A 27,261-nucleotide genomic window follows, 5' to 3' on the forward strand; every position below is an offset into this window, starting at 1 on the left:
TCCTCCTTCTCGGTTCACTGATTACTCTGGTTTTTTGCATCTGTTTCTCTCTATCTCTCTCTCGCTCTCTCTATCTCTCTCTCAAGTCTGAACCTCCCGAGATCATCGCGGCGCCTCCGTAACTGAATCTCAACCGTTGGATCTTCGCTCCTTCTCTGGCTCAGAAATTTACGAGAGACGCAGCTGCCATTTATTTGTTTGTTTCTTAATTCTAAAATATAAAATAGAAATACATGCCAGGGAACAAGTACAACCGAAGCTCCGGAGTGCCGTCGACGAGAGTGGAGAGGCTGCTGAGGGAGAGAGAATTTAGAAAATCGAGCCGGAATTCGCAGGAGCCGAATGCAGTCGAAGTTGATTCGGTTGATACTGATTTGAACTATTCCGGAGTCTGGGACGAGGAGTTGATCGACACTCCCGCGGCGCTGAGATCGCTTGCCGAGGGAATCGACCGTCGGGAGTTGCGTCAGACGAAGCAGCGCCTGCTGGTCGTCGCTAACAGGTTGCCGGTGTCTGCGTTGCGCCGAGGGGACTCCTGGTCTCTCGAGATCAGTGGCGGCGGGCTTGTTAGTGCTCTTCTTGGTGAGCGCCGTGGAAAGTTTAATTGTTTCCACTGCCTGTTATTGTTATAGTTTGTTGTTTTGGGTTGTGGTTTGGTTCATTTTTGCATTTTGTCTTGCTACATTTACGAGTTGATGAGATTTTGTGGCAGGTGTGAAGGAGTTCGAGGCGAAGTGGATAGGATGGGCCGGCGTTAATGTACCGGACGAGGTTGGCCAGAAAGCGCTTACCAAGGCTTTGGCTGAAAAGGTGAATGGCTTGCACTTTTGTGGTATATTTAAAATACATGTTCATCTTAATGGTTTTGTTTCTGGCGTCTCTATGTATTTTTTGTTTACTGTTGTCACTGTCTAACTCTAAGATTTCCTGATATGTTATGTAGTTTTTTTCTGGACCACGTCTATTTTGCTTCAAGCAGAGTAGTTTTGGTATTTCTTTTATTTGATTTCAAAAGGCAGGTTCGAGGTGAATTTCTTTGAGTAGCGGATCTTACCCAATCCAGTCTGTGTTTCACTGTTATAGTTTTTGTTGGGTGTTTGTATCGAAACCTTCCATCATGAATCCAGTATAGAGACTGCTAGGTTTTCACAGCGACGACTGTTTAAATTTGCATACTATTTATGACTTTTTTTCAGTTTTTAGGACCGGCAAGGTTTTACTCGGTTTGTGAACAAAATAACTAGAAAAAGAAACCAAGAGGACACATAAACTATGAATAAAATACATACACTGGTGTGCTGTTTAGGTTCTGTGAAACAACCTTGGGATGTTATAATTTTACATGTTGAGTGTTCTGTTACAAGTTTAACTTATACAAGTTTATGGAAATGAGATACATTCTGATTTTACTTGAAGGATTTCTTTTCATCTACTTTCTTTCATGGAGTCCAATTTGTATCTCTAGAAAAGACTTTTACTGGTCCAAAACTAGTTCTATTAAGGACAATGATTTTGTAATCCTCCATTTATCAGAATATAATATTTTGATTTGCTTTACAGCCCATCTTGAACTGTATTTTGGTTAATTCAGTCTCCGTATTATCTTTGTGAACTGTTCGTTGAACTTGCCACAATTGCTATTTAATTACTTGACAAAAGGAAATTAATTTTAGTTGGTAATTTATCTCATGCTGTATGTGTGCTAAAATAATACTGTAAATAGTAAATTTCCATATTTTTACCCACATTTGAAATTTTTTATCAGTTCGTTACTCATTTTATTTTTAATTTTCTGAGATCAGAGATGTATTCCGGTTTTCCTAGATGAAGAGATAGTTCATCAGTATTATAATGGATACTGCAACAACATCTTGTGGCCCCTTTTCCACTACCTCGGTCTTCCGCAAGAAGATAGGCTGGCGACCACCAGAAGCTTCCAGTCTCAGTTTGATGCATATAAGAAGGCCAACCAAATGTTTGCAGATGTGGTCAATGAGCATTATATCGATGGGGATGTTGTCTGGTGCCATGACTACCATCTTATGTTTCTTCCTAAATGCTTAAAAGAGTATAACAGTAACATGAAAGTTGGTTGGTTCCTTCACACCCCTTTTCCTTCCTCTGAGATCCATAGAACACTTCCGTCTCGTTCAGAGTTGTTGAGATCAGTTCTTGCAGCAGATCTAGTTGGGTAATGCCAAAATCTGTAACCTCTCTCTCTCTCTCTCTCTCGCCCTCTCCCTGTTATGTATGCATCTTCATGTATATGTATCATGTACTTTTTGTCTACTTTTGGTTACCAATCTGAATAGTTCATTTAAGGGGCTTATAGTAAAAACTGGATGTCATTGTTTCCTTTTGCTTCTTTCTGCTGTACTCCTGATTTTAAATGCTACCTGCTTTTCCATTCTATGTGCTCCTTGGCGGATGTTTGACATCTTTACTAACTATTAACACCAATAACTGAATTATTCAGATAGATGGAGTGAAAGGATTAGGGTAGGCAATCTTTGATTCATGAAACTGCAAACACTTGAGCATTTTTCTGTTGTCCCCTGACTCCAAAACAAATGTCACCCAATAAACTATCCAGATTTGATGACCAATATGTAGCACAGTGACTTCTATATTATGTAAGTGAAATGGCCATAATGAGCTAGGTCACTGGAGATTGCACTGTTTGTGCCAGATTTCTGAACTCCAGTATGACAAAAAATTTAGCATCAGGTTAGTTGTGCTCTCTTATTCCATGGTCTTATTGACTTTTTATTTCTCGTAGTAGTTTGTGGTATTGATTGTTTCTAAGGAGCATGCAGATTGTAGATTGTTGGACTATGCTCCATCCTTTGTGGACTTTTCGATAGTCCATCTATTTGTAGTTCATGTGTGCCATTTATCAACTTTCTACAGTAAATCTTCTGCAGGTTTTGGAGAAGAAATACTTTACTTCTGCTTGAGTGATCTGTTTAGATCGTGAAAAAGGGTCCAGAATATGTTTAGTGTTCAAAACAAGTCATGTAGTACTCATATTAACTGTAAGGTAGAAGATGGAAAAGTCTGGCACACCATTCTCTGCCATATGATTGTCTCTAATATCTTTTACTTGTGCTTGATGAAATTGTTTGAGATCTAAGGGATGCACATTAGCATAGATAGTTACACCCACCACTTTATTAAGAAATAATTTGGTGCAAAATTTTATCTAGAGTTCATTTTGCTTATGTTGTAGTTTCAGTGTATGTAATCTTCTTATAACTATAATCCTGTGATGTGTTCGGTTGAAGTACTTCATGGTGCCTCTTCTGAACTCGGTAATTGGACTTGTTTAGTGTTAATGTCTTATAAAATTCTGCTAGTTACTTTCAAAGATAACGTGTCTTGCTAAAAGACTCACATAATTTGTTGCACTGGAGAGGTCTCAATTTGGATTTGCAAAAATTTCAGCTTCCACACCTACGACTATGCAAGGCACTTTGTTAGTGCTTGCACCCGGATTCTTGGACTTGAGGGCACACCTGAAGGAGTTGAGGACCAAGGAAAGCTAACTCGGGTGGCTGCGGTATATTATAATATTCTTTAAAAAATTATGAGTAAAATTTTGCTATTTGGTACTGCAGTTGTGTTGTACTTTCTTCTTCCCCTTTGTGTTACTAAAGGCCCTCTATCACTAGATAATTTATTTTTATTATATGATACTCTTCCTTGAGACACTTATTTCTTCTATTTTCTGACCTTCAGTTTCCCATAGGGATTGATTCTGAACGGTTTATTCGAGCACTTGATCTACCAAAGGTTCAGGATCATATCAAGGAGTTGAAAGATAGATTTGCTGGGCGAAAGGTGGGCTCCTTTAGTTCAGTGAAATTTTTAAATATTCAGAATTTAGTAACATTAAGTTTACTCAGAATTTAATAACATCAAGTTTTTGCTCTTTGCTGTATTTTTCGGATTACTTGGTACTCAGCTCTTGATCCTTGATCATTAGGTTCCCACTAAATGTTGAAATTTTCTGATATCTTGATCTGCCTCTATGCTATGTGAGGCATTTGTTTTTTAGCTGTAAAAAAGATTCACCTCCATAAGTATAATCATCATCATAATCATCAGAGCCTAGTCCCAACAATGTCTGATGGCTGGATGAATTCTCCTTTCTGCTCTATGAGACGTAAGATTGGGTTTTGTTTCATGTGTTGATGCCTGAGTAAGGTTTACATCTTTTGTAAAGACATGCATCCAGATCAATTAGTTTGATTTTTTCTTTTATTTTTTATTTTTTTCAAGAAAGCCAAATTTTGTTCCAAAGCAAAAAGGCAATAGAACAAAACTAGGAGGAGGTCTCCATTACAATGAGATATAGGAGGTATACCCCTTGTTTAGCAAAAGAATCAGCTGGCTGATTAGCTGATCTTGGTAAATGAGTCTTGTAGAAGTGGAACATTGAGAAGTTACAGAGAGAAGAAGGGAGAAAGGAGAACACAAGAGAGAGGAGGAATGCACAACCTGTACTCATTGAGGATTCTGAAATTTGACCCCTCCATATTAATCCCCGATTAAGTCATAATGTGTCAAAAGTACATAAATGCCCCTCTATACCCAACTGACCACAACTCCCTAATTACAACTCAGAATTAACTAAAAATAGAACCATATGACACATACACCAAATCACACTTGCTTCAAACTTAGAGGAACAATCTAATTAATATAAAATGACCAAACTACCCTTTTCATATAATTTAACACTCCCCCTCAAGCTAGAGTGTTTGTGTCTAGAAGTTCAACTTATAACAAAAATTCCCAAGTTCTTTTTTCCCCCAAGGCCATAGTAACTAAATCACCAAACTGATTTGCAAATTTAACATACGGAGTAACCACCACACCTCTCATTACTGCATCACGGATGAAATGACAATCTACCTCAGTATGTTTAGTTCATTCATGAGAGATTGGATTACTAGCAATGAAAATGACAGCTTAATTGTCACGATGCATTACCGTTACACCTTCTTTGGGAAGTTTAATTCTTGCAAAACTACTTAAACGCGTAGGAGTTCACTAACAGTGTGAGCCATTTATTAGTTGGTGTTCCAAAGACAACCTCCCCCCTTGGCGCCACTGGCCCATCACTGATAGTATTGCTGACATTGTATCTTCTTTGCATTGTAATTGGAATCTCATTCCATCACTGATAGTATTGCTGACATTGTATCTTCTTTGTATTGTAATTGGAATCTCATTCCTAGATCAGCCAACTCTCTGGCTGATAAATTGGCTAAATTCGGAACTTCCCAACAATCTCATTGTATGGGAGGGATTCCCTCCTTTGTAATTTGCTCTTTTGAGCTTTTGTCTTAATAAAAATCAACATCATTTAAAAAAAAAAATAGTGTGAGTCATTGCCTAGTATTCTGCTTCTACACTAGATCGAGCCATAACATCCTTTTTTTTTGCTCTTCCAACTAATCAAATTCCCTCTAACAAATACATAATGCCTAGTGGTAGACTTTCTGTTCAGCTTGGACATTGCATAGTCAGCATCAAAGCATCCGTCAATTACAAATGACCATGTGGCTCATAAATAATTCTTTACTCGGTGTTCTCTTCAAATATCTCAATACTCTATGGTGCAACCTCTAAATGAATCTTTCTTGGATGCTCCATGAATTGAGTGATTACACTTATAGAAAATGAGATGCCAAGCTGCGTAACTATGGCATAAATCAGTTTAGCCCACTAATCCCTCTATACACAGTCTTATCTTTGAGTTCAACACTGTCATTTTCATGAAGATTATGGTTAACTTTCATGGGTGTTTCAACGGCCTTTGCTCCCTACAAACCATACTCTTGTAGGATACTTGTAACTATTTACTTTGTGTCATAACAATCCCTGCCTTACTTCTTGCCACCTCAACCTCAAGGAAATACTTGAGGGAACCTAAGACTTTGCCTTGGAAATGTTTTGCAAGATGTACTATAACTTCTTCCATATCTTTTTCATTACTTCCTGACAGCACTATGTCACCCACATACACAACGAGCACTACAACTTCAGGACCTTTTCAAAACAAACAATGAGTGGTCACAATGACTTCTGTCCAAACCCAAAAACATAATCACTTTGTTGAACTTGTCAAACCATGTTTTGGGCTTTGTTTTGAGGCCACAAATGGCCTTATTTAGCCTACATACCTAGGAGGTTGCTCCATGTATGCCTCTTCCTTTAAAGCCCCACACAAGAATGCATTTTTTATGCCTAACTCGCACAACAACAAAAATCAAAATGTGAACAAATGTCAATTGAGCCACAAGCAAGAAAGTTTCAAAAACATCCACACCATATGTTTGGGTATATGTCATAGCTACAAGTTTGGCTTTCTTCTGCTCTATCTACCCATTAGCCTTGTATTTCATAGTGTAGACCCGACGGTAATCCACAAAGGCAGCATCTGGAAGTGGATCTCACAACATCTAAGTAGCCCTATCAAGCAACACCTCCATCTCTACATCCATGACCTCCTTTCATTTTGAACGGATCAGACAACGAGTCAGAGGGCACAAATTTAGATATGAGATGGTGAGTACAAGCATGTATACCTTGCGAAAAGTATTAGGAAGACTTAAATCGCTTACATCAAGAGTCATCGATGAGGAGGAAACTAGCAAAGATATAAAGGATGGAACTTTTGATGGTGTTTTGAGAGGTTTCCATTCGTTGGTAAACTTGCAATAGCTTTGGCTGGGCAGCACTAGGTGTGGCACTAGGAACATCCTCCATCGAAACAAGAGCAACAACATCAACAACATCAACATCAAGAGTATAAAAATAGTAGAGTCATCAGACTTTGAAAATTAGGAATTTTTTAAAGATTGTGATATCAACAGACAAGGTTTTTTGGTATAAGGACAATAACACGTGCTCTTTTTGAGTATGAGAATACCCAAGGAAAACACAATTAATTGATCTTGGAGATAGCTTGTCATGTGATGGACCAAAAACATGCATAAAGCATAGACCCAAAAACATGAGGACAAAAAGGAAACAATTCATCGCTAGGTTTAAGAATTTGTGGTGGAACTTTTCCTCCAATTATATTAGAGGTCATCTTGTTGAAAAGAAAACAAGCAACAAGGATAGCATCGCCCCAATAGAATTTCGAAACCTGCACCTAAAATAACATGGTTCACGCAACCTCAAGTGAATATTTTTCATTTTTGTTACCTCGTTTTGTTATGGGGGTATACACACAAGAAGGCTGATGAATACCGTTAGCTTGACAAAAGGAACGAAATATACAAAGATTTGCACTAGGCTGATTTTTTATTTTACTATAAAAATTGAGAAACACATCAAATACTTCAAATTTCTTTTGTAGGAGGTACACTCATATGGATTGACTAAAATCATCAATGAAGGAAACAAAATACTTGTTAGCCAACCCCAATTGCTCCTTTTTGATTGCCTTGGCATACTCCCAGCTCTACCATGGTGCCTTCTCAGACGATCAACATCCAATTGCTCAAGTTTGGCACATCATTGCTCAACCTCGGGCCCGATTCTTCCTCTAGACTACGTGTTTAAATAAAATCCTGAACACTAATAAACTGGCCAAACATGGCAATTCGAGACCAGACCCTGCCTGCCCTCTTTGTAATGCCGAGGCGGAATTTGTCAACCACGTGCTCTTTCATTGCCCTTTCGCTTGGAGAATCTGGACCCTGCTGTTCCATCGAATTGGCATCCAGGCTTGCGTCATACAGGACCCTCTCTCCATGAGATCCAATCCATGCGTGGAACTCGCCTCTCCAAGGTTGGCAAATTGCTCCTCTCCAACTGCATTAGCGTCATCCCTTGGTCCATCTGAAAGGAACGCATGCTTCTAGTGCAAACTGACCAACATTGAGGCACTCTCTGAAGACATTGCTAGCCAGGTCTCTTCTTGGCTCCTTACCAAGAAAGAGTTCCTCCACCAGAAAGGCACGCACTTGAGAAGCAACTGGTGGCCCAGATGGCTGCCCCCCCCCCCCCCCCCCCCCCCCTCAACGAGCTACTATGGCCGAATGGCAACCCTGTCGGCTGGAACTCTCAAATTGAATTTTGATGGAAGCCCTACTGGATGTTCGGGTCCTGCTGATTTTGGTGGCGGTTTCCATTCGGCTGACGGCTCCCTCCTTGTGCCTATGTCGGCCCTCTTGGTATCTCGGACTCCACCTCAGCCAAACTCACCAACCTCTTTCATAGCCTCAAAATTTACCGTAACAGATTCTCTGGACCATTGATTGTCAAGGGAGACTCCAAAGTCATCATCGAAAGGGGCGCTAAAGCCAAGGCTCCCCCTTGGAGACATTGGGACACCTTCCTTGATATTTGTAATATTGCAACTTACACTGTACCTGGAATCATGTCCCCTGTTCAGCCAATTATTTTGCTGACTGTCAGATCAAAATATGAGCCTTTCTCCAATCATTGGTTATAACTGGAGAGCTCCCCTAGCTTGTAATGGGTTTTAGCTCCTCTTTTAAATTCTCATAACATTCTCAAAAAAAAAAAAAAGAAGCAAAGACGCTAGTTGCTTGACAAGGTCCCTATATAGCCGAATGGACAACTTCAAACAAACTAGTATAATGACTTTGACTAGAAGGAAACGATGTCTGGTGGTACTTCTTGAGTTGGCAAAATTCACATTGAAATGACAAGGTAGAAGACAAAGCTGGAAACATCTAAATTAACTTGGTTGGGGAGGGATGTCCTAGCCGAAGTGATACTGGAAGGGTGACACATCTGCTTGGAGTGACAAAGACAACGACACTGATGAGCCTTCCAAGTGGTCAAGACCCTTACTCTCACAGTCTAAATCAATCATCCTCCTCATGAAGGTTTTGAAATACATAATGAGTAGGAAAGAAGGTTACCAAATAATTCAAAGAGTTTGTAATTTGATCGATAGACAACAAGTTAACATGAAATTTATGGACACATAAAAAAAATTCTACGGGTAAAGATGAAATAGGCTGAACTTTGACCACTCCATTAATAGGTGAGGAGGCACCATCAACAAAGGTGACATGTCTAAATAGAATGATTGACTAAGAGAAGTAAATATGAAAGACATACCTGACTTGTGCGAAGATGCATCAGAATCAATCACTAACAACTAACAACGTGGTAGGAGAGGCATGTAAAACTAACATTTTTGAACTAGTCATGATGGTTGTGGCTATGGACATCGAATCATTAAGCTTCATAGATGTGGTTGACAAAGTCAATTTTGCGAACCTTTGAGCCAATTTTTGAAGTTCATCTAGAGCACCAGGAATCATACCTATTTCATGGCTCGCGGAAGTTTCATCACCTTCTGAAACACTAGAATTGGCCTGAGCAGGTTTTCCAAACTTGTCCTAGCACTTATCTAAGAAATGATTATTGTGCCCACAATAGACACAACTATCACTTCTACCATAACCACGGCCTCTACCACTGCCTTCACCATGGCCATAACTATCCCACCTTGTTCCCTACTACCTCCTCCACGTCTACAAGGTGCCTCTGAACAACTCGGTATGGATTGAATATTTAAGGCAACAACTTCTGCCCCTTTATTTTCCTTGTTGCCCTATGATATCACAATTATTTCTGCTCAAACTACTTTGTTAAAAGCTTTCTTCAACGAGGGTACATCATTAGAAGCAAGTATTTGGGTCCAAATTGCATCATGTTCGGGACCTAACCCATTAAGAAAATTGGCCGCATGAATTTACACAAATTGCTTCCAAAGCTCTTTCTCATTTATTGTAAAATGATGGTATACGCCAATCTTGGTTAGTAAGGTTTGCAAGTCAATAAAATAATCAATCATAGTTCTATCCCTATATTTCAGACTAAAGAACTTCGCATAGAGTTCATAAACCCATGACAAATTACTCTCCACTCAAGAACTCCAAACACAATGGAACAATTCAGAAATATCCATGATTTGGACTACAACATATCCAATAAACTTGTGATCTGTGTATGTTGGGTTACATTATCATCTTACCATTAATATTTGAAATTATTTGGGTACTCAACAAAATTATGTTTTTGGTTATTTCAAATAAATTTGTAATAGGGTAAATACTAAGCCACAATTAAATTTTTTACATTTGTTTCTTGGTTCTCCATTGTTCACTTTCTTTCAAAATCAGTTTATCTTAATTTTTTTCTTTTGTAGTGACACTTTTTTTATTTATCACCCTGTATTTGTTTCTTTGTTTTATTATTTCCTTTATAACTTAAAGTGTCTTTACTGTGTTATGCATTGATCCTACTCACTTGAGTTGTCACTTTTGGAACTCTATTTTAAATAGTTGTCATTAATTCAGAAGACTGTTTTTTCATGCCAATCTACTTTTTATATCTAATTTTTTGGTCAGCATTTGGGCTATGTTGTGGCAGGTGATGTTGGGTGTGGACCGCCTTGACATGATTAAAGGAATTCCCCAGAAGATTTTGGCATTTGAAAAATTCCTTGAGGAGAATCCTAATTGGCGTGATAAAGTTGTTTTGCTGCAAATTGCTGTCCCAACGAGAACAGATGTCCCTGAGTGTATGTGTCTTCACTCTGTGTGGATTATCTAGGGTTCCTTTCGTTTTCTCTCTTTTCTTCTTTTTATGTTCATGGATAGGCATTTTGAATTGCATATGGTGGTGTACTTGGATTTTTTTTTTGTCCAGGATTGCCTTAAATTTCCGTAAACTAGGACAGGTGTCCTGCACCAACTTCATTTTTTATGACAACTCAAAGTTTTCATTGTGAGGAGTGTTTCTCACTGCCCACATCGAGGTTTGTTAACATGAGGTCTTCTGTTCAAGTCTTATGGTTAACACTTGTAGCCAATCTCAAAAAAATCTAACGAGTTTTTTTTAAACAATATATTTTATGTTAGGGATTAACGAGGTATTTTTCATGATAGCTTCAGAGTGATTTGTTCCCAAAAAAAAAAAACAGCTTTGATTTCACTTGAATGGTACCGTGTTACCCATCTATATCAAGCATATTGATCAAAATTTTGATTGCTTGCAACATATAATGGAGATGTGTTTGTTCAATTTTCTTACAGATCAAAAACTTACAAGTCAAGTGCATGAAATTGTTGGACGTATTAATGGTCGATTTGGGACATTAACTGCTGTCCCAATACATCACTTGGTAACACTCTTCGACTTCGACTATTATGTCATTACTGCATAAGTCTTCCTGAAGTTGATTTAAGAACCTATTTTCATCCTTGAGTAATTGGTCATCGTCTATGAGTGAACTAGATGTCTTGTTTCTTTTCAGATAAATGGTGAATTTCATTGAGAGGGGCAGATTTTCTAGTTCAACTATCTGTATAAATTTTCTTTTGAGATAGTTTGAGTATCACTTCTGTATAACTTTTTCTGTTCAATATTCTGATTTGTTACATATCAGTGGAGTGGTCATTGCTTATTCAGTCAGAATACTAGAACAGGCTATGGCATTCATTTTTTACGTAGTATTGAAGTGGTTGCTTGGCTATTCTTGATATGGTTTGTGTTAATGTCTTAGTTTCATCTTTCCTTGAACTCTTCAGACCTAGTATATATTGTCGCATGGTGTACCATGGTTTGGGTATCGGGATCCTTGTTACCTAGTTTGATTACTCATGATCTGCTCCAGGATCAAATATATAACAAAGGCATCATTTTTATCATTTGACTTGGTTCTTTTAGTTTTTGGTTTTAAACCTGAAGACTTAGGTTTTCTGCTTTTGTCCTTCTTGCAGGATCGATCACTTGACTTCCATGCGTTATGTGCACTATATGCTGTGACGGGTAATTATTTTCTCTCTCTTTTGTCTGACTACTTGGCTTGAATCTTTACCTCCGTATAAAGCAACACTGACTTTCCCACTGAGTATGATCTGAAATTTCTGTCAAACTTTTCCCACTACATGGAGTCCAAATCTTCTGTAATGAGATGATTCATATTCCACAAAAGGTTTTCCTATAAGCCGCAAAACTAGATTACTAAAAAAGGAGAGAAAAGTACAGATCTCCCTAAAATATCTGTAATTTGAGTAACCTTCTGTAGCAATTTGTAGAAGCTCATGGACAAGATCCAGTTGCTACCAAAATGTTAGGACAACCATTTGTTCTTTTGAGGTTATCTGATAACTTACGAGGTTGGAGAAGCATTATGCTTTTGTTTTCTTATTTTCTCCCTCTCTTTTTTTCCCTAGATGTGGCTCTAGTGACTTCATTGAGGGATGGAATGAATCTGGTCAGTTATGAGTTTGTGGCTTGCCAGGAATCTAAGAAAGGTGTCCTCATTCTTAGTGAGGTGATAATTTCGATCCTTCGCTTGAGTTCATATAGTGTTTGTTTTAATTATGTTTATTTCCCTATTACTGTCGAATTTAGTGTTAGCAAGTGAATCCTATGTAAAAATATGTGTTGTGACCATCAAGGACTTGTTTAGACATTATTTTTGCTCTTTAAATTTAAGATTAGTGGTATAATACTTGACCTTACATGTCACTTTTTTGAGGTATAGCTCCGTTCACATGTAGAAATGGGTTTATAGCTGAAATAGGTAATGAATGAGAATTTTCCCCTTAGCTGCACATTCACAGGGAGACCTAAGGATTCTTTATACATTGCTTTCATTTATTTCTTGGCAAAATGGTAAAAATAATGTTCTGTCTATGACTGCCTATTTATGTGTCTCTGTTATTTTGTAGTTTGCAGGAGCTGCACAGTCTCTAGGTGCAGGTGCTCTCCTTGTTAATCCATGGAATATAACGGAAGTGGCTAACTCAATTGAGTATGCATTGAACATGCCTGCTGATGAAAGAGAAAAGCGACATATGCTTAATTTCATACATGTAACGACTCACACTGCTCAAGATTGGGCAGAAACATTTGTCAGGTATCTACAGTCCAAATACTATCTCATATTTCAATTTCCCTTTTTCCCTATTATTCTAATTAGCAACTAGAATTCTTTTTTTCCTTTTCAATAGTCAGAAAGACTACACTTAAGAGAGGAAATTGGCTCAAAGCTCTGGAGCTCTTAATAACAAATAGGGAATAGGAGTTTAGAACCTTGACGAACTTTATTGGGCTCACCTAAGATATCATTGACCCTGAACTAAGCTTTTCTTTTTTCAATCACACCCTAACAGTGGCACTAACCTAATTTTATAAAAAAATTCAAGAGCAAATATTGATGTATCATTTATTGGACATGTAGTGAACTCAATGACACTATTGTTGAAGCTCAACTGAGGACTAGACAAGTTCCACCAGTGCTGCCAATGGAGGATGCTGTTGATCGTTATCTCCAGTCCAAGAATCGATTACTTATACTGGTACTTTCATTCTTATTCATTTTTCAATGTTGTCCTTCAAACTCATATCTTATGGAGCTCGAAATCCTTGATGGTATTTTTCAATAATGCTTTGTATGGATTCAAAAAAAATTCTGGTTAATGGAAACTCTAAGAAATTGACTATAAAAAAAAAAGAAAAAAATAGTAGCTATAAAAAAGACTAAGAATCTCATTATTTCTCAATTCCTTTGTCCCACTCTTTTTTTGTTTGTTTGTTTGGTGTCAATTATTTCTTTAATTTTTATTTTTTTGAAATTAATACAATCCAGATTTTGCAAAGATGAAAGAAAAAGGAAACAGTAAAAAAGAGAGGAGAAGCTTGATTGTAGTCTGAAAAATGAGGAAAGAAAAACCTGTAGGAAAGGGATATTTTGGCTGTAAGAAGGGAAATGAAAGGTGAGATGATGCAAAGAACGAACAAACTTAAGGATCCTTGCGTCATAAGGAAAATGCAGTTGCTGTGATATAAATTTGGCTTGGGTTTAGGCTCAAGTTTGCAATCTGAAAATTTCTAAAGTTATCTCTCCATATAACTTCTTCAAGGATGAGATGTATCTCTTGAACTTTTGTTCCTGAGTTCAAACTAATGAGAAGATGCTCTTATTCATGTCCTAGATTGCTTATATAAAGTTATGTTATAAAAGAATCCAAGTCCAACTCTAATTTGTTCTGCCTTATCCTATTTAAACATTAATATTCAATCTTAAATTTGCAGTCATGTCAACTAAACTTAGAGCTACATAGGTTAGTTAAAAGATCACATTTATGCACATCATTCAAATCCAAAATTAGGTAACTAACTAATGAAAAGAAAATTCCACTTGATTTGAACTTCTTTTGATCAAGATATGACTTCATCTATGTTGACTATCCAAGTTATGCAACTCCTTAGCTAGTTTCTGGTATCTGCATTTTCCAGTTTTTTCCCTGCTTGTAATTTTGTATCCAAAATTAGGTAACTAACTAATGAAAAGAAAATTCCACTTGATTTGAACTTCTTTTGATCAAGATATGACTTCATCTATGTTGACTATCCAAGTTATGCAACTCCTTAGCTAGTTTCTGGTATCTGCATTTTCCAGTTTTTTCCCTGCTTGTAATTTTGTATCAAACAAACTTTGGATGAAAAAAAAGAAACTATGACGAATTGATTTCTCGTTGCTCATTTCTATCTTGATACCTGTTACTGTACCTTATGATAAGTTCAAAATTAGTAACTACTAGTAATATTGCTTGAGGTTTGAAAATATCTCCTTAGTTTAGACTTCTTCTTTCGCTCTGATAATCCCTGGTTAGGATTTTGGCCTAGTTTGAGCTGAGACTGTTTGACCAATTTTCTCAAACCCTGGTTGACATAATCTTTTCAGCTTGAAGTTTCTGAGCTTTGGAGACACTGTGACTTTCCTAATATATCCTGAGATAGTTGTGGACACACTTTTCTAACATCCTGAGATAGCATCTCTCAAATTTCACATAGATGTCTCATTCAGATGTTCTAGGACAGCTATTTTCTGCATGCACTTTTGCTGCAGAGTTTGCTGTTTTTTTATGTGACTGTTGAGTGATTATTTTAATACTTGATTGTTGGTCAGCACTGATTAAAATATTTCAGACCCAGGTTGTGTAAAGTCAGCCCAAAAGGTTAAACACTTTCAATTTACACTACCAGTTTATTTTGGAAAGGACTAAATTTATTGGACTATTATGTAATCAGTCACTTAAAATCTGAAAAGGAGTTAGCATCACAATATTGAGTCTAAAAATCTTCTATCTGTCACGTATTCCACTATGCTGTTACCCTCCAAAATACAGGTTAACAATTAGGAGATTGAGTAAACCATTGAGGACTAGTGTTAGTTTTAGTTTTCTCTGGAGGATCTCATGTTATATGATTGAGTAGGATTCATATTTTAACTTCTTATGTCAGCATGTTTAAATGGTGTTTAGTCAGATCAAAACCTCTGCTTCACCAATTGTTTGTTGCTGTGGCAGCTGATGTTTATTACATCATCTGTGTTGTATTTTCCCTTCTCTTCGTAGGAAACACAGGCAATTCTCTCACCCTATAGTATAGATTTTTCTTTGTAACAAATTGACTCCTTCATGTACTTCGATTAGGTGAAAATTCTCACAAATTGGACATTAGTGGCCTGTATTAAACCTTTAGTACACCATATCTAATTCGGACTTCTTTGACTCGACAGCTTTTTCTGTTATTTGACGTATTCTCATAATCCATCTGTTTAATAGATCTGTGGTGGGTTATATTGCCCATTTGTAGATGAATCAGATTGTGCAGATTGTATACGTTCATAGCTGGTTATTTAGTAAAAAAACATGCACACTTGATTAGGGTTCTATAATGCACCTCCATTAGCTAGTGACTGGTCTAGATACAAGTTGGTGTAACCCCTCTATAATAGGATAGTTGCAGGAGGCCTCTTGTTGGTGAACCACTAGAAATATTTGTTGTGGTATCTTTTGGCTCTTTCTAATACTGACATCCTTTATTTCTCTGTAGTTTTGAATTGTGGAAGTTTTAGTTGCCAAAGAGCTTGATTACGTTATCTGTTAGCACAGAAGTATTTAGAGACGATTAAAGTTTGCTTCCTTTCATGGAACATACTTGCCATGAACTACTAACAAAAATTCTGTGCTGATGCTGATAAGTATGGCTGTCTGAATGTCTACTGTTTGTGGCAAAGAATACTAGTTTGGAAACATTGTTGTCATGGTCATGCAGCCCTTGGTGTCTGTTTGTCTGAATATTTTTAATTATGTTTTATCAAAATGTTAGGGATTCAATGCAACATTGACAGAACCTGTGGAGAGCCCAGGGCGAAGAGGGGGAGATCAGATCAAAGAAATGGATTTTAAATTACATCCTGAGTTGAAAGAACCCCTAGAAATTCTTTGCAGTGATCCAAAGACAACTATTGTTGTCCTCAGTGGTAGTGATAGAAGTGTCCTAGATGAGGTAACTACCTTCTACTCTTCATTACCCTTAATTGTTATCATGTCACTGATCCTCAGTGGAAATAATAGAAGTGTCCTAGATGAGGTAACCACCTAGTCTTTCTTACCCCTATATTATTATTATTTCTCTGATTTATTTTCTCCTGTATATATTGTTTTATCTGTAGAATTTTGGGCACTATAACATGTGGTTAGCTGCGGAGAACGGAATGTTTTTGCGTCTGACTAAAGGAGAATGGATGACAACAATGCCAGAGCATCTAAATATGGATTGGGTAGATAGTGTGAAGGTAAAACTTTTGTGCGACTGGCTCATGTCATTTTTACTCAAAATTTACTTTACTACTTGTTATCTTTCCACTGAATTTGTTGACTCATTTACATGGACAGCATGTTTTTGAGTACTTCAATGAAAGAACACCAAGGTCTAATGTTGAGCTTCGTGAAACTTCACTTGTATGGAATTACAAGTATGCAGGTAATAAGGGAAATACATCATGTTTAATTTGACATGGGATCATCTATTGTTATTTCCATTTCTATCTCATCTTATTATGGTTGTAGATGTTGAATTTGGAAGGCTTCAAGCAAGGGATATGTTGCAGCATTTGTGGACCGGTCCCATCTCCAATGCGGCTGTTGATGTTGTTCAAGGAAGCCGGTCAGTTGAGGTCCGATCTGTTGGTGTTACTAAGGTGAGTCCAGATCAAACCAAGTCATAGATGAGTATGCTGTGTGGTTTATAACAACCAATTCCATTCTGTATTAATACTGCTTCACATCCCTTTCTGCTGATTTATGAGAAACTTTATTTAATGCCCAGGTGGCTTGTGATGAAAAACTTCCCCAATGAAAAGGAGTTTTTGTCTTTCCATTTCCTACTGATATTTTTCCTTCAAGTAAAAACTGTTTCATTTTTATGAAACGTTGCAGGGGGCAGCCATTGATCGTATCTTAGGAGAAATAGTTCACAGCAAATGCGTGGAGACACCAATTGATTACGTGCTATGCATTGGTCACTTTTTAGGAAAGGTAGTTTTTGTCTGATTGAATGTTCAGTATCAGTTTTATTGTCAACTCCATATCGGTTGATATTATTTTTCTGAATATTATCTCAGTCGACATTATTATTTCTGCGAGACAAAAAGTATTAATACAATTAACTCTGTTGAGGTGCAAATTACTGTATCAGGATGAAGACATCTATACATTTTTTGAACCAGAGCTCCCAGCAGAACCAGTAACTACTACAAGAGCAAAGGTGGCCTCTGACATCATCAAGACCACTGATAGACGCTTTTCACAGAAGCTGTCAAACAATAGAAGTGGTTGTAAGACGTCCCATAACCGGAACCAGAAGGCATCAGTAGCACCTGAAAGGAGAGGAGTGACAAATAACGGCGATGGGGTATGGCGATCCTCACAAGAAAATATTGCATGGCATGAAGGATCATCAGTGCTCGATCTCAAGGGCGAAAACTACTTCTCTTGCGCTGTAGGGAGGAAATGCTCAAATGCAAGGTATCTTCTTGTGTCATCAGACGATGTGGTCACGTTTTTGAAAGAGTTGGCTTCAGCTTCTCGTTAACTTTCATCAGTTTTATGATTCTAGTGGGAGTGAGGAAATGGAGGTTTCAGAATTGACTTACTGTAAATTGTTCACCTGAGTGATAGCCTGTTAGTCAGTTAGAGCAGTCAACAGAGAAGAAGTAAGTAATCCGGACGATTTATGGGGGAGAAATTTAAAGTGGATAATAAGCCAGAAATGTATATCACTCAAATTTCTTACCTGTTGACGGCCTTGCTGTTACATGGTTCCTTTTTCTTTGTTTGGTCAGTCAATCATTTTGTGGTGTAGAAGTAATGAATATTTGTCCACATAAATAGAGAGGATGGACCTCTTCTGTTCATATAGTATTTTGGAAAATAAATAAATACATTCTGTCAGGTTCTCAATTTTCAAGAAGCAGATGTCTTTGGTGTTGGACAGAGAGAGCAGAGCCGAACACTAGTTAGTTGATGAATAGTACTGGTTCTTTGTTCTTTTCTTTTCTTTTGTGGGTTCCAAACAGGCCCTGAAGGACTCCGATGGCAAATGCAGCCTTACTTTCCAGCTATGGAGGCTGTAAATCTTGACATTGTCTGCTTTCTTTTTTGACTCGTATCCTATAAATTGGAAGAACAATGACTTCATCCTCTCTAATTACTCAGAAAAATCTACACAATGCTTGTATATATATCCTAAAACCTTAAGGCTCATTTCTCAATTAGTATATATCCTGGCACCTTAAGGTTTCTCTAAGTTTGACCCACAACTCGGACATTACAAGAAGTAGGTCAGTTTGGGGTCTCTCCACTCTCCTCAACCCTTGTAATTGAGGTTTTTAAGTCTCAAAGTCAGTTCCTAAATTCGAGTTAGATAACCATTTTCAACCCCTTCTTATCATTCTCTAAAATAGGGTAAAATAACTTCATAATATTTTAGACTATCTTAAAACCATAAAGCGACCTGGTTCATTTTCTTCCCTTGGTCAAGCAAGTCGATGGAAAGAGAAAAGGTGGTATGGGATAGGGGTGGGCATCGGGTTGGGTTTTACGGAGAACCCGACTTGACCCAACCCTAAAAACCTGAGTTTGGATTTTGATTTCACCCCACAGGGACAAGTTTTCCCAAATTTGACCCAAACTGATCAAGGGATGGGATTAGAAGGATGGTGATTGAGTCGGGTTCAGGGTCGGAGTTGGTTTTTTTTTTGGCAGATTTCAGGGTTCAGGTTCGGGTTCGACATTTCAATAAACCTGATCCTGAACGCAACTTGTGCGCACGCTTTGTAGGGTGCCTTCCTCTGTATACAGGGAAGCTATCCCCAATCTTGGCAAGATAATATACTCAGTATACAAGTAACACATCCATCCTTCGGTTGAAGTGGTTCCATCTAAGGGTTGGAATGGAACCACAATCAAGTTGCATGATACTGATACATATTATATAGCATGTGTTTATAGTTGATACGTAAAATAACCTATCCGAGTTGATTAGTCACCCGGCTGAACTTACCCGACTGGGTTGGCAACTCCATTGTAACCAGGAAGAGTTAAACTCACGAGTCTACACCCCTACCCGAGTTTGGTCACTCAATCAGGTACTCTTATCGGATTCTGACCCGCCATATAAGTTGTACCAATTAACAACAGATCACAGAAAAGGTAAACGGATCTCGATCAGCTGCCCTAGCTCAGGCGAACGGCTCTATCCATTTACCATTAAATTTTCTGACTAGCTTCGCTTATTGTCCATTTAGATATTCGCAATCCGTTGAAAGGCTCTAATTTTCAAAAATGACGGAGGTACGAGATTTTGTTTTCTCTTCTCTCTGGGCTGCAGATCGCATATTTGATTAGGGACTTGATTTTTATTGTCTTGCGGATCGAAAACATAGATAAGGATTGCAACTGCGTTGGGTTTGCTTTGAATTTCCCAGTTCTATGATCGGAAATTCTGCTGGATAACAACTTAGGCATCCTCTGGATGAATTGAGTTTTCTTTTGTAAGAAACGAATTTCTGCCGGAAATAAAAACATGTCCAACTATGCTTGTTAAGTTTTGTTTTTTTTTAGCATTTACGCGTTGACTTTAAGCTGCTATCAGAGAGTTACTGAATTGACATCTAGCACAAAGCCAACGCTGTGAAGTAGGGCCCAAATGGTATACCCAAAAAGGTTCGCTCCAGCTCAATGGAGTGCGTTTCACTGAGCGCGAAAGTTAAATTTTTGTTTGAATAAAATAAGAGAAAAACTTGAGCGGGGATGCAATGTAACTATTTCAATCCGCAGGGAAGACACAGTTCTATAAAACTAGGTGGGTTCAGTCACTTTTTGGTTATTGGTGAAGCAGTAGGATTGTTCTTTTTCTTTTAATGTATAACATCTTCCCAGTTCTGAGCAGAGCGATTCAGATAAAGAATCTTAAATACCCCTTCATACAACTGGCTCTTTAAATACTGATCTTAGATTTCAAAAGATGCCTTTTGTCTCTATGTGATAGATGAGCTCAAATGATGTAAACCTCACCAGCATTTTGGTGAGGTCTGAATAAAAGTTCCTGCCCTTCTCTAGTTAACACCTATTTTTCTTGCTATTCAAAATAATACTTTTAATAATTATATTAAATTAACTATAACAATAACAATTTAAAAAAAAAGCTATGACCAAGAAGGTATCTTTGGATACTTTGACACATATAAGTAGATTGAGATTCTGGAGGTACTCTTCATGCTTCATGAAGGTTTATCAAAACCTCTTACAAGTTTTTCTTGTATATTGAGCTATTTGTATATTTGTAGAGAAAAAATTCTATTCAAGATAAGGATGTTTTTATAGGGGTTGCCATTGTTTTACAGTGAAAATACAACCATGAGCATGCATGAAGTTCGTTTGAATTATGCCTGCAAATTTTTATTGATATTTTTAGTCTGTGTGAGTGTTTGGTGGTGCTAGGTTGCAGGGCTCAGTGAGATTACATTTTTACTTGCCTTTTAAAAGTTTCTGTATTTTAAAACATTAGAAAAATTCACCAAAAAGAAAATTTTGGAGGTTTTAGAAGTTTTTTTTTTTTTTTACAGGTGAAGAGATTTCTTTGGCGAGATAAGAGAGTGACAAGCTAACTCCCCAACAACATGATAAGGTGGCCAAAGAGAGAAAAAAATACAACCAAGAACAACAGACGAGTATACAAAGTAACTTACTTTGGAAAAGGAGGTTCCTTCCCTGGCAAGGTCATCACCAATTGCACTGGCAGATCTTGGTGCAGGGCCAAGTGATTGTAAGGTGTTGAGCGACATCAAAAGCTTTCTCTATCTGAGATGGCGAACACCATGGAGGATCAGCCCCTTTCTTACAACGCCAAGTGACAGTAGAGGAGTCACTTTCAAATTTCTTGTGGAAGATTGAAGTGATCCTGAACCATATGGATGCAATTAAGTAGACTCTGTGTCTCTGCAGAAAGTGAACCAGAAATACTAACTAGCCAGCAAAAGAGAGAATGATATTACCATCATGGCCCTTGAAGACACTACCATAGCTGGCACACACCGAATTACTCCTTGTAATGCCGTCAAATTTTAGTTTGAGGGAACTTATTAGAGGGTATCCATTCAGTAATAGCCACAAGCTTCAGGAAGGATTTCCAAAGTTTGATCCTTGAATTAGAAAAGAGCAAGAGAAGCATGAAGCTGGTTGTCCCCCCTTTCCATCTGAGGGGGGGGGGGGGGGGGGGGGGGGGTGGGGGGTGGGGGGTGCTGGAAAGGGGGAGGGCATGGCCCTCAGCTATCCTGGCGTTCTTTTTTTCTTTTCTTTTTTGAGAAAAAAGTGCTTATCCCGCCCCTCTTTCCCCTTCCAAAAAGGGGGAGTGCAGTGGAGGATTCCCCTCTCCCTTCCCATCTCCTCAGCAGAAAGGAAGGGGCAGGGTTGGCGAGTGAGACCTCCAACCCCCTCTTAGTGCTGGGAAACAGCAAGGGAGGAGCAGAAGGTGCTCCCCCTCCCCCTTCTATTTTTTTCATTATTTGGATTCTTTTAATTTTGTTATCATAAAATTAAAAAAATAAAAAATTGAGAACCATGTATCTCACTATCTCAAGACTATTGCAATTCTTGGATTTTAGTTCAGGTCACTGCCAACTGATTTTAAAATCAATGAGAGTCCAAAGGACTTAAAAGAAAAATGCTCACAAAATCTAGTTTTGATAATCCATGCTTTTTTCCTTTCTATAAGGATGATGATGTTGCATATATATGGATCCTAGATATAATGTTAAACTTATTTTGAAAAGGACTTGTGTGCCAGTAGCATAATTTTTTCTCTGTCGTGGCCAAAAGTAACTTCCAACTGAGGATCCCATGGGGGTTTCTGGTTCAAGTCAACACTTGAAAAACAAGAAATCCTTAATACTCTGGATTTTGATTCTGCTGACAATAATTGTTTGACCATTAAAACTATATAGCTGGTTTGGTAGAAGGGACTTAAAGAGAATACAGTTGGACATGTTTTCTTACGCAATTTGGAAATGTTGTGGTGGTTTAGGTTCATTCATAAGTTTTTCTTTTAACTTTTGAACATTTATTATGCATACTAGTGTCGTCAGAACCAGACTAGACTGGCTAGTTGAGCCAGGTTCAACTAGAACTAGACCTTTCCTCGTAGCTCAAAATATAAGAAACCACTGAGAAGAAAAACAGGCTGACAAAGTTGGTTTAAATGGTTCACCCATTGAACTAACCGACCAGGTCGGAGAGGAACAGGGAAGTGCAAAAAGAAGGGCTGAGGGGAGACCACTCCCAGCTGTCATTCCTGCATCATAGTGGGAGAGGATCCATTTGTGTAGAAAGATGGGCATCAAGAGATGTGGTGCCATCCTCTCCCTCTCTAGTTTGATAGAAAAATTGTTGGTAAACAGAGATGAGGGAAGGGAATTGCCACCCAAGTATTCATTTAATTTATCTTATGAACCAGATTCACCCACGATTCCAGTTCAATGGCTGGAGCTGTTTTGAAAACATTGATAAATAGACACGCTAACCTGAAGTTGGTTGGACTTGAACCCAAGCCCTCACATTAGAAACCTACCATATGGTCATTGAGGCAAAGACCATATCCACATTTTGAAAATGTTTTCTTGTCTTTTACTACCTCTGGGATGTCATGTTTGCCTCTAGCATTAGAGTCTGTGGTGGGAGATTTCAGAATAAAGTCTCCTCAGAAAGTGCTGTTATATTTTGTTGCTTATTCGTAACATGAGAAGGATTCGTTTTTGTATGCTTAAGGTAGAACATGGGTCCAAACTGATGTCTCTCAGCCATCTCAGATGTGGATGAAACCTAAAGAATGTTGCAGGACAATCAATTTCAGATCATTGAGTAGCATTTGTTGCTTTTCCATTACTTCAAGTTACTGACAAAGAAACAGAAGCCATGGCTGCATACAATTGAGCACAGTTTACCTTTTTTTTCGGACTTGCATTTTGGGGATTTGAAGGTGATATAGAATCTATTCTCTGTTCTTTTAATGAAATTCTCAGTTGAGCAAAAAAAAAAGATGTTCAATCCATTTATAATTATGCTATTCTGTGAAAAATCTGGCAGCACATTTAGGACTTGCACCATTTTGGTTCATTCACGCAAGCGTAGGGGGGCGAGATGTATTTTCTGCAAGCTCAATGAGCAGGCAAAGGCACTATCTAGAGGCTATACAAAGGGCAAGATCAATGATTTTGGACGTTTTCTGTACGACTATTCGATTTTATAGTTTCTTTCTCACTTTGTTTATGGTTTTAAAGACTCCTACAATGAAACTGCTAAAAGGCCTGCTGTTGTGTTTAATTACTCTTATCAGAATGTGTTTGCTTCTAGTCCGCTTGAACAGATGAATCTTTTGGCAAAAATAATTGGTCTGGACCTTCCTCCTCTTTTGGAAGAGATTTTGTTAAAAACTTCGAATCACATTGTACTTTCTGAAAAATGGTGCTAACGCCCTTCTTCTCTTTCAATGCATTGCTTAAGAATGTAATCTTGAATGATTTTGAAGAGTAGTATGTCTAGATTCCGAAGGGTGGTGTCCCCCTTACCTAGAAAAAAATCACTTCTGCGGGAAAATCAGACTCAACTATCACGCAGTCCATCTAATTTTCAGGTCCTATATGAGCAAGTGAAGCTTCAGCAATGTGAAAAAGGTTCTTTGACAAGTTAAACCTTGTCTGTCTTATTAAAAATGAATGGATAACTAAATAAATTTGACCAATGTACTACTTACAATTCTGGATGTCCTCTATCATCGTTTTTAGTGAGGAAAAAGCCAAGGCTTCTAAAAATTTCTTTAAATGATGTCTTTTGATTGGTTTTACTGTGCTTATCTATGGTCACTTGATCATTTATTATGGAACTTACATCAAATTATATATGGGAACTTCAGTGTTTTTTCATTCTTATGTCTGCCGTTATTAGATATTGGTCCTCAATAATGTCTTTATTTTCTTTCATTACCTGTTTCAGTATTGGGTAAGTCAGGGAAATAAATGGTGCGACTTCTGCAAGATTTATATAGCCAACAATCCACTGAGTATCAGAACCCATGAACTTGGTCAACGTCATAAGGACAGTGTTGCCAAGAGGCTTGCTACTATGAGAAAAGAGAGTGCTGCCAAGGAGAAGGAACAAAAAGAGGCAGCCCGAGCCCTAGAACAGATTGAAGCAGTAAGTTGAACTTCATATTTGTGCTTAATTTTACATTTTGTCAGAAGGATTAAATCATGTAATTGATTAGGAAGAAGAAATGAATTATTTTGGAGTTTTTTATTATGCGGGTTCTTGTTCAGATGTTTGCTGAAACTGGTTAAGGAGAACCAAACAAAAAAAGGAACTATTTTGGAGTTTTTGCTTAGGCTGGTTGTTGTTAGGATGTTTCTGGAAAATAGGTTTGTCTTTTCTGGAAGTAGACATGATTCTGTCAGAATCCAAACATGACATATTCTTGCCTGATGATATAGCAATTGTATTTCCCTCTTCTCTTGCATGTTTATATGTCGATCTTATAATCAGGGTTTAAGTGAACATTTACAAAAGAACAAAAATGTTTCTCAATACTCAAAATTATATATCTCCTAAAATACATGTCTAAATTGAGTGAAAATTTAACTAGAGATAAAATAAGACATTTTTTATCTAATAGTCATACTATAAGAGAAAAATGTAATATGGAAAATATAGGAAATAACCAAAATACCCCTGAACTTGTATTTTAACAATAAGTATCATTGATATTTTCATCTTATCCTGTATTATTTGTAGAAAGTCAAATGGAGCTATCAGAAAGATCTAGCTGCATTTAAGGAGACGATGGATTCAAGCACACGTCCATCAGGACCTGTTCGAGAAGCTGCAGAGACTTCCAAAAGCATAACTAAAGATGGTAAATTTAGCTCCAGCAGTAGTATAGCATAATGGTGAATAGAAAGCATTAGTTCTTTTTTTTCTTTTTTCTTGTTTTTCTTTTCTTTCATTGTGCTCGTTAAAACCTGAGGATGGCATTGACGAGGGACTGAAATTGTCAGGACCAAGCAGTTTATACTCGTTTTATGAGCAATGACTAAACATTACCAAGTGGAAGAAGTGGCACAATGAAGTCCTAAAAGTCGTATCATTGACAGTCACCAACAAAGTGGGTGCAGCTTGAGGATTCTGAACTTGGGTGGCTATTTGTCTCGATTCGTAATTGTTAGACTTCAGATTGAAACAGGTTTCGGTTGTTGCAGAATGGGAGTATGATAGTGCTTCAGGTTGTTACTATAACCCGAGTAGTGAGCATCACTATGATCCAACCTCTGGCTTATACTACTTTGCTACAATAGTTACTAAATGTTAGCCACCTGAGTTCAAATAGTGTATAGGATTTTCCCCTATAAAATGGCAGTCCACTGTATCTTCCAACATTATTACTATTATGTTTTTTTTAGTTATTCTTTTTAGTTAAATATTTCCTTTGTATTGCCTAAATAGGGAAGTGGGTTTCTTAGGAAGAAGCTTATACCTCGAATCAAGTTTCAGGGTCAGATGAAGGTACTCTATCAGGACCCCAAGGCAGTACCAAACCCATCAGTGTGCCCCCTCCTGGAAGGGTCGTTTCAACACCAGTGAACCCATTGAGATCCATAAAAGGAGTGCCGTCATCTATTGCTGTGAACAAGAGAAAAAGGGAAGGTGAGAAGCCTAAGGGATCGTCCAAAGAGGAAGAGGCTGCACTAAAAGCAAGGGAAACTGCAAGGAAAAGAGTAGAAGAAAGAGAAGCACCATTATTTGGTCTTCACAGGTGATACTGAAATGGATTCTACGAATATCCCATATGTTCCAAAAGTTAACATTCCAATGCTTTCTATTTTGCATTTCCAAAGGAAAGAAGACAAAATAAAGCGCCAGTAGTAAGCTTCCCTATGAATGAGCTTTTCTTCAAAGGTTGATAAAACACTAAATCCTCCTGTTTCAATTTTTTTTAAAAAAAAAAAACGTAAGAAAGAAAAATTAAAGAGAAGTTATTTAATTCTACAGAGGATTAATATACAAAATATAATTGAAAAAAATTATCTAAATAAAAGAAAAAATATACATACAAAAGATCGAGTAAAACACATAAAAGACCAAAAAATAAACGTCAAAAGTCTAGTTCAACAACTACCACTTGATTATTTTTATTTTTAATTCATAAAAATATTGAGGAATTTTTTTAGAGGGAAATTTTTCAGAAAACCATTTTTTAAGTAACTTGATATTTTTTAATATTATATTAATTTAGCATAAGTAAATAAGTTCATATTTAATTTCATATAATTAATTTTATTGTTGAGTGCTAACAATATGCTATTCATATTATTTAAATTTACATGTTTTTAGCTTATTAACAAAAAAAACGAAATTAAAAATATGAATAAAAGTTAATTAAACATATATACAAGATACCAAAAAAATTAAAATTATTTAACTTTATTTTTTACCTAATTATTTATAATGGTTTAAATTTATAAAAAATAATAGATTTTAATTAAAAGTGTTTATCCCTTTAATTAGGTGAAATAATAATATATTTAAATTTTAAAAAAAAATATTATCATATAGATACAAAATTGTACTTTTTAAGGTTTTAAAAAAACTATTAAAGGATAAAGCCATAATATTACCAATAAAATTCACTTAATGTTTTTGGCATAAATATATTTTGCTTAGAAATATTAACTAAAAAATTAAATGTGATAATATTTTTTGTTGAAAAAACAATTCCACCAGTAAAAAAAAAAAAAAAAAAAAGCTTCTTGGGGGTTGGTGGGAAAGTAACTACTAGCAAATAACGATA

General features: G+C 37.1%; 2 protein-coding genes across 2 annotated transcripts; both read left to right on the top strand.

The window, feature by feature from the left end:
• Positions 1 to 7: 7 nt before the first annotated feature.
• Positions 8 to 18,326, top strand: LOC137941139 (alpha,alpha-trehalose-phosphate synthase [UDP-forming] 1-like). The gene is made up of 17 exons (XM_068786424.1): positions 8 to 582; positions 713 to 810; positions 1,803 to 2,191; positions 3,445 to 3,559; positions 3,739 to 3,840; positions 10,435 to 10,585; positions 11,100 to 11,188; positions 11,787 to 11,835; positions 12,243 to 12,343; positions 12,744 to 12,931; positions 13,256 to 13,373; positions 16,192 to 16,371; positions 16,538 to 16,660; positions 16,761 to 16,848; positions 16,935 to 17,065; positions 17,304 to 17,402; positions 17,563 to 18,326. The coding sequence occupies exons 1-17, from the start codon at positions 234 to 236 to the stop codon at positions 17,956 to 17,958; spliced, it is 2,766 nt and encodes a 921-aa protein (XP_068642525.1). The 5' UTR covers positions 8 to 233; the 3' UTR covers positions 17,959 to 18,326.
• A 5,556-nt stretch (positions 18,327 to 23,882) lies between these two features.
• On the top strand, positions 23,883 to 26,301 carry LOC137940075 (zinc finger protein ZOP1-like). The gene is made up of 5 exons (XM_068784993.1): positions 23,883 to 23,927; positions 24,366 to 24,614; positions 25,209 to 25,329; positions 25,640 to 25,777; positions 25,965 to 26,301. The coding sequence occupies exons 1-5, from the start codon at positions 23,883 to 23,885 to the stop codon at positions 26,228 to 26,230; spliced, it is 819 nt and encodes a 272-aa protein (XP_068641094.1). The 3' UTR covers positions 26,231 to 26,301.
• The last annotated feature ends 960 nt before the right edge of the window (positions 26,302 to 27,261 follow it).

The sequence above is a fragment of the Aristolochia californica genome, unplaced genomic scaffold (genome assembly GCF_029961685.1).
Source record: "Aristolochia californica isolate CCGP_79_NKW_82.1479 unplaced genomic scaffold, dmAriCali1.0.hap1 SCAF_9, whole genome shotgun sequence".
Taxonomy (NCBI): Eukaryota; Viridiplantae; Streptophyta; class Magnoliopsida; order Piperales; family Aristolochiaceae; genus Aristolochia; species Aristolochia californica.

Coding starts and splice junctions, on each gene's coding strand:
- LOC137941139 (XM_068786424.1), top strand. CDS start 234: ATGCCAGGGAACAAGTACAACCGAAGCTCCGGAGTGCCGTCGACGAGA. Junction 2,192..3,444: donor CTTGCAGCAGATCTAGTTGG/GTAATGCCAAAA, acceptor CAAAAATTTCAG/CTTCCACACCTACGACTATG. Junction 16,849..16,934: donor ATGGAATTACAAGTATGCAG/GTAATAAGGGAA, acceptor TTATGGTTGTAG/ATGTTGAATTTGGAAGGCTT.
- LOC137940075 (XM_068784993.1), top strand. CDS start 23,883: ATGGTGCTAACGCCCTTCTTCTCTTTCAATGCATTGCTTAAGAAT. Junction 23,928..24,365: donor TCAATGCATTGCTTAAGAAT/GTAATCTTGAAT, acceptor TGCCGTTATTAG/ATATTGGTCCTCAATAATGT. Junction 25,778..25,964: donor TGCTACAATAGTTACTAAAT/GTTAGCCACCTG, acceptor ATCAAGTTTCAG/GGTCAGATGAAGGTACTCTA.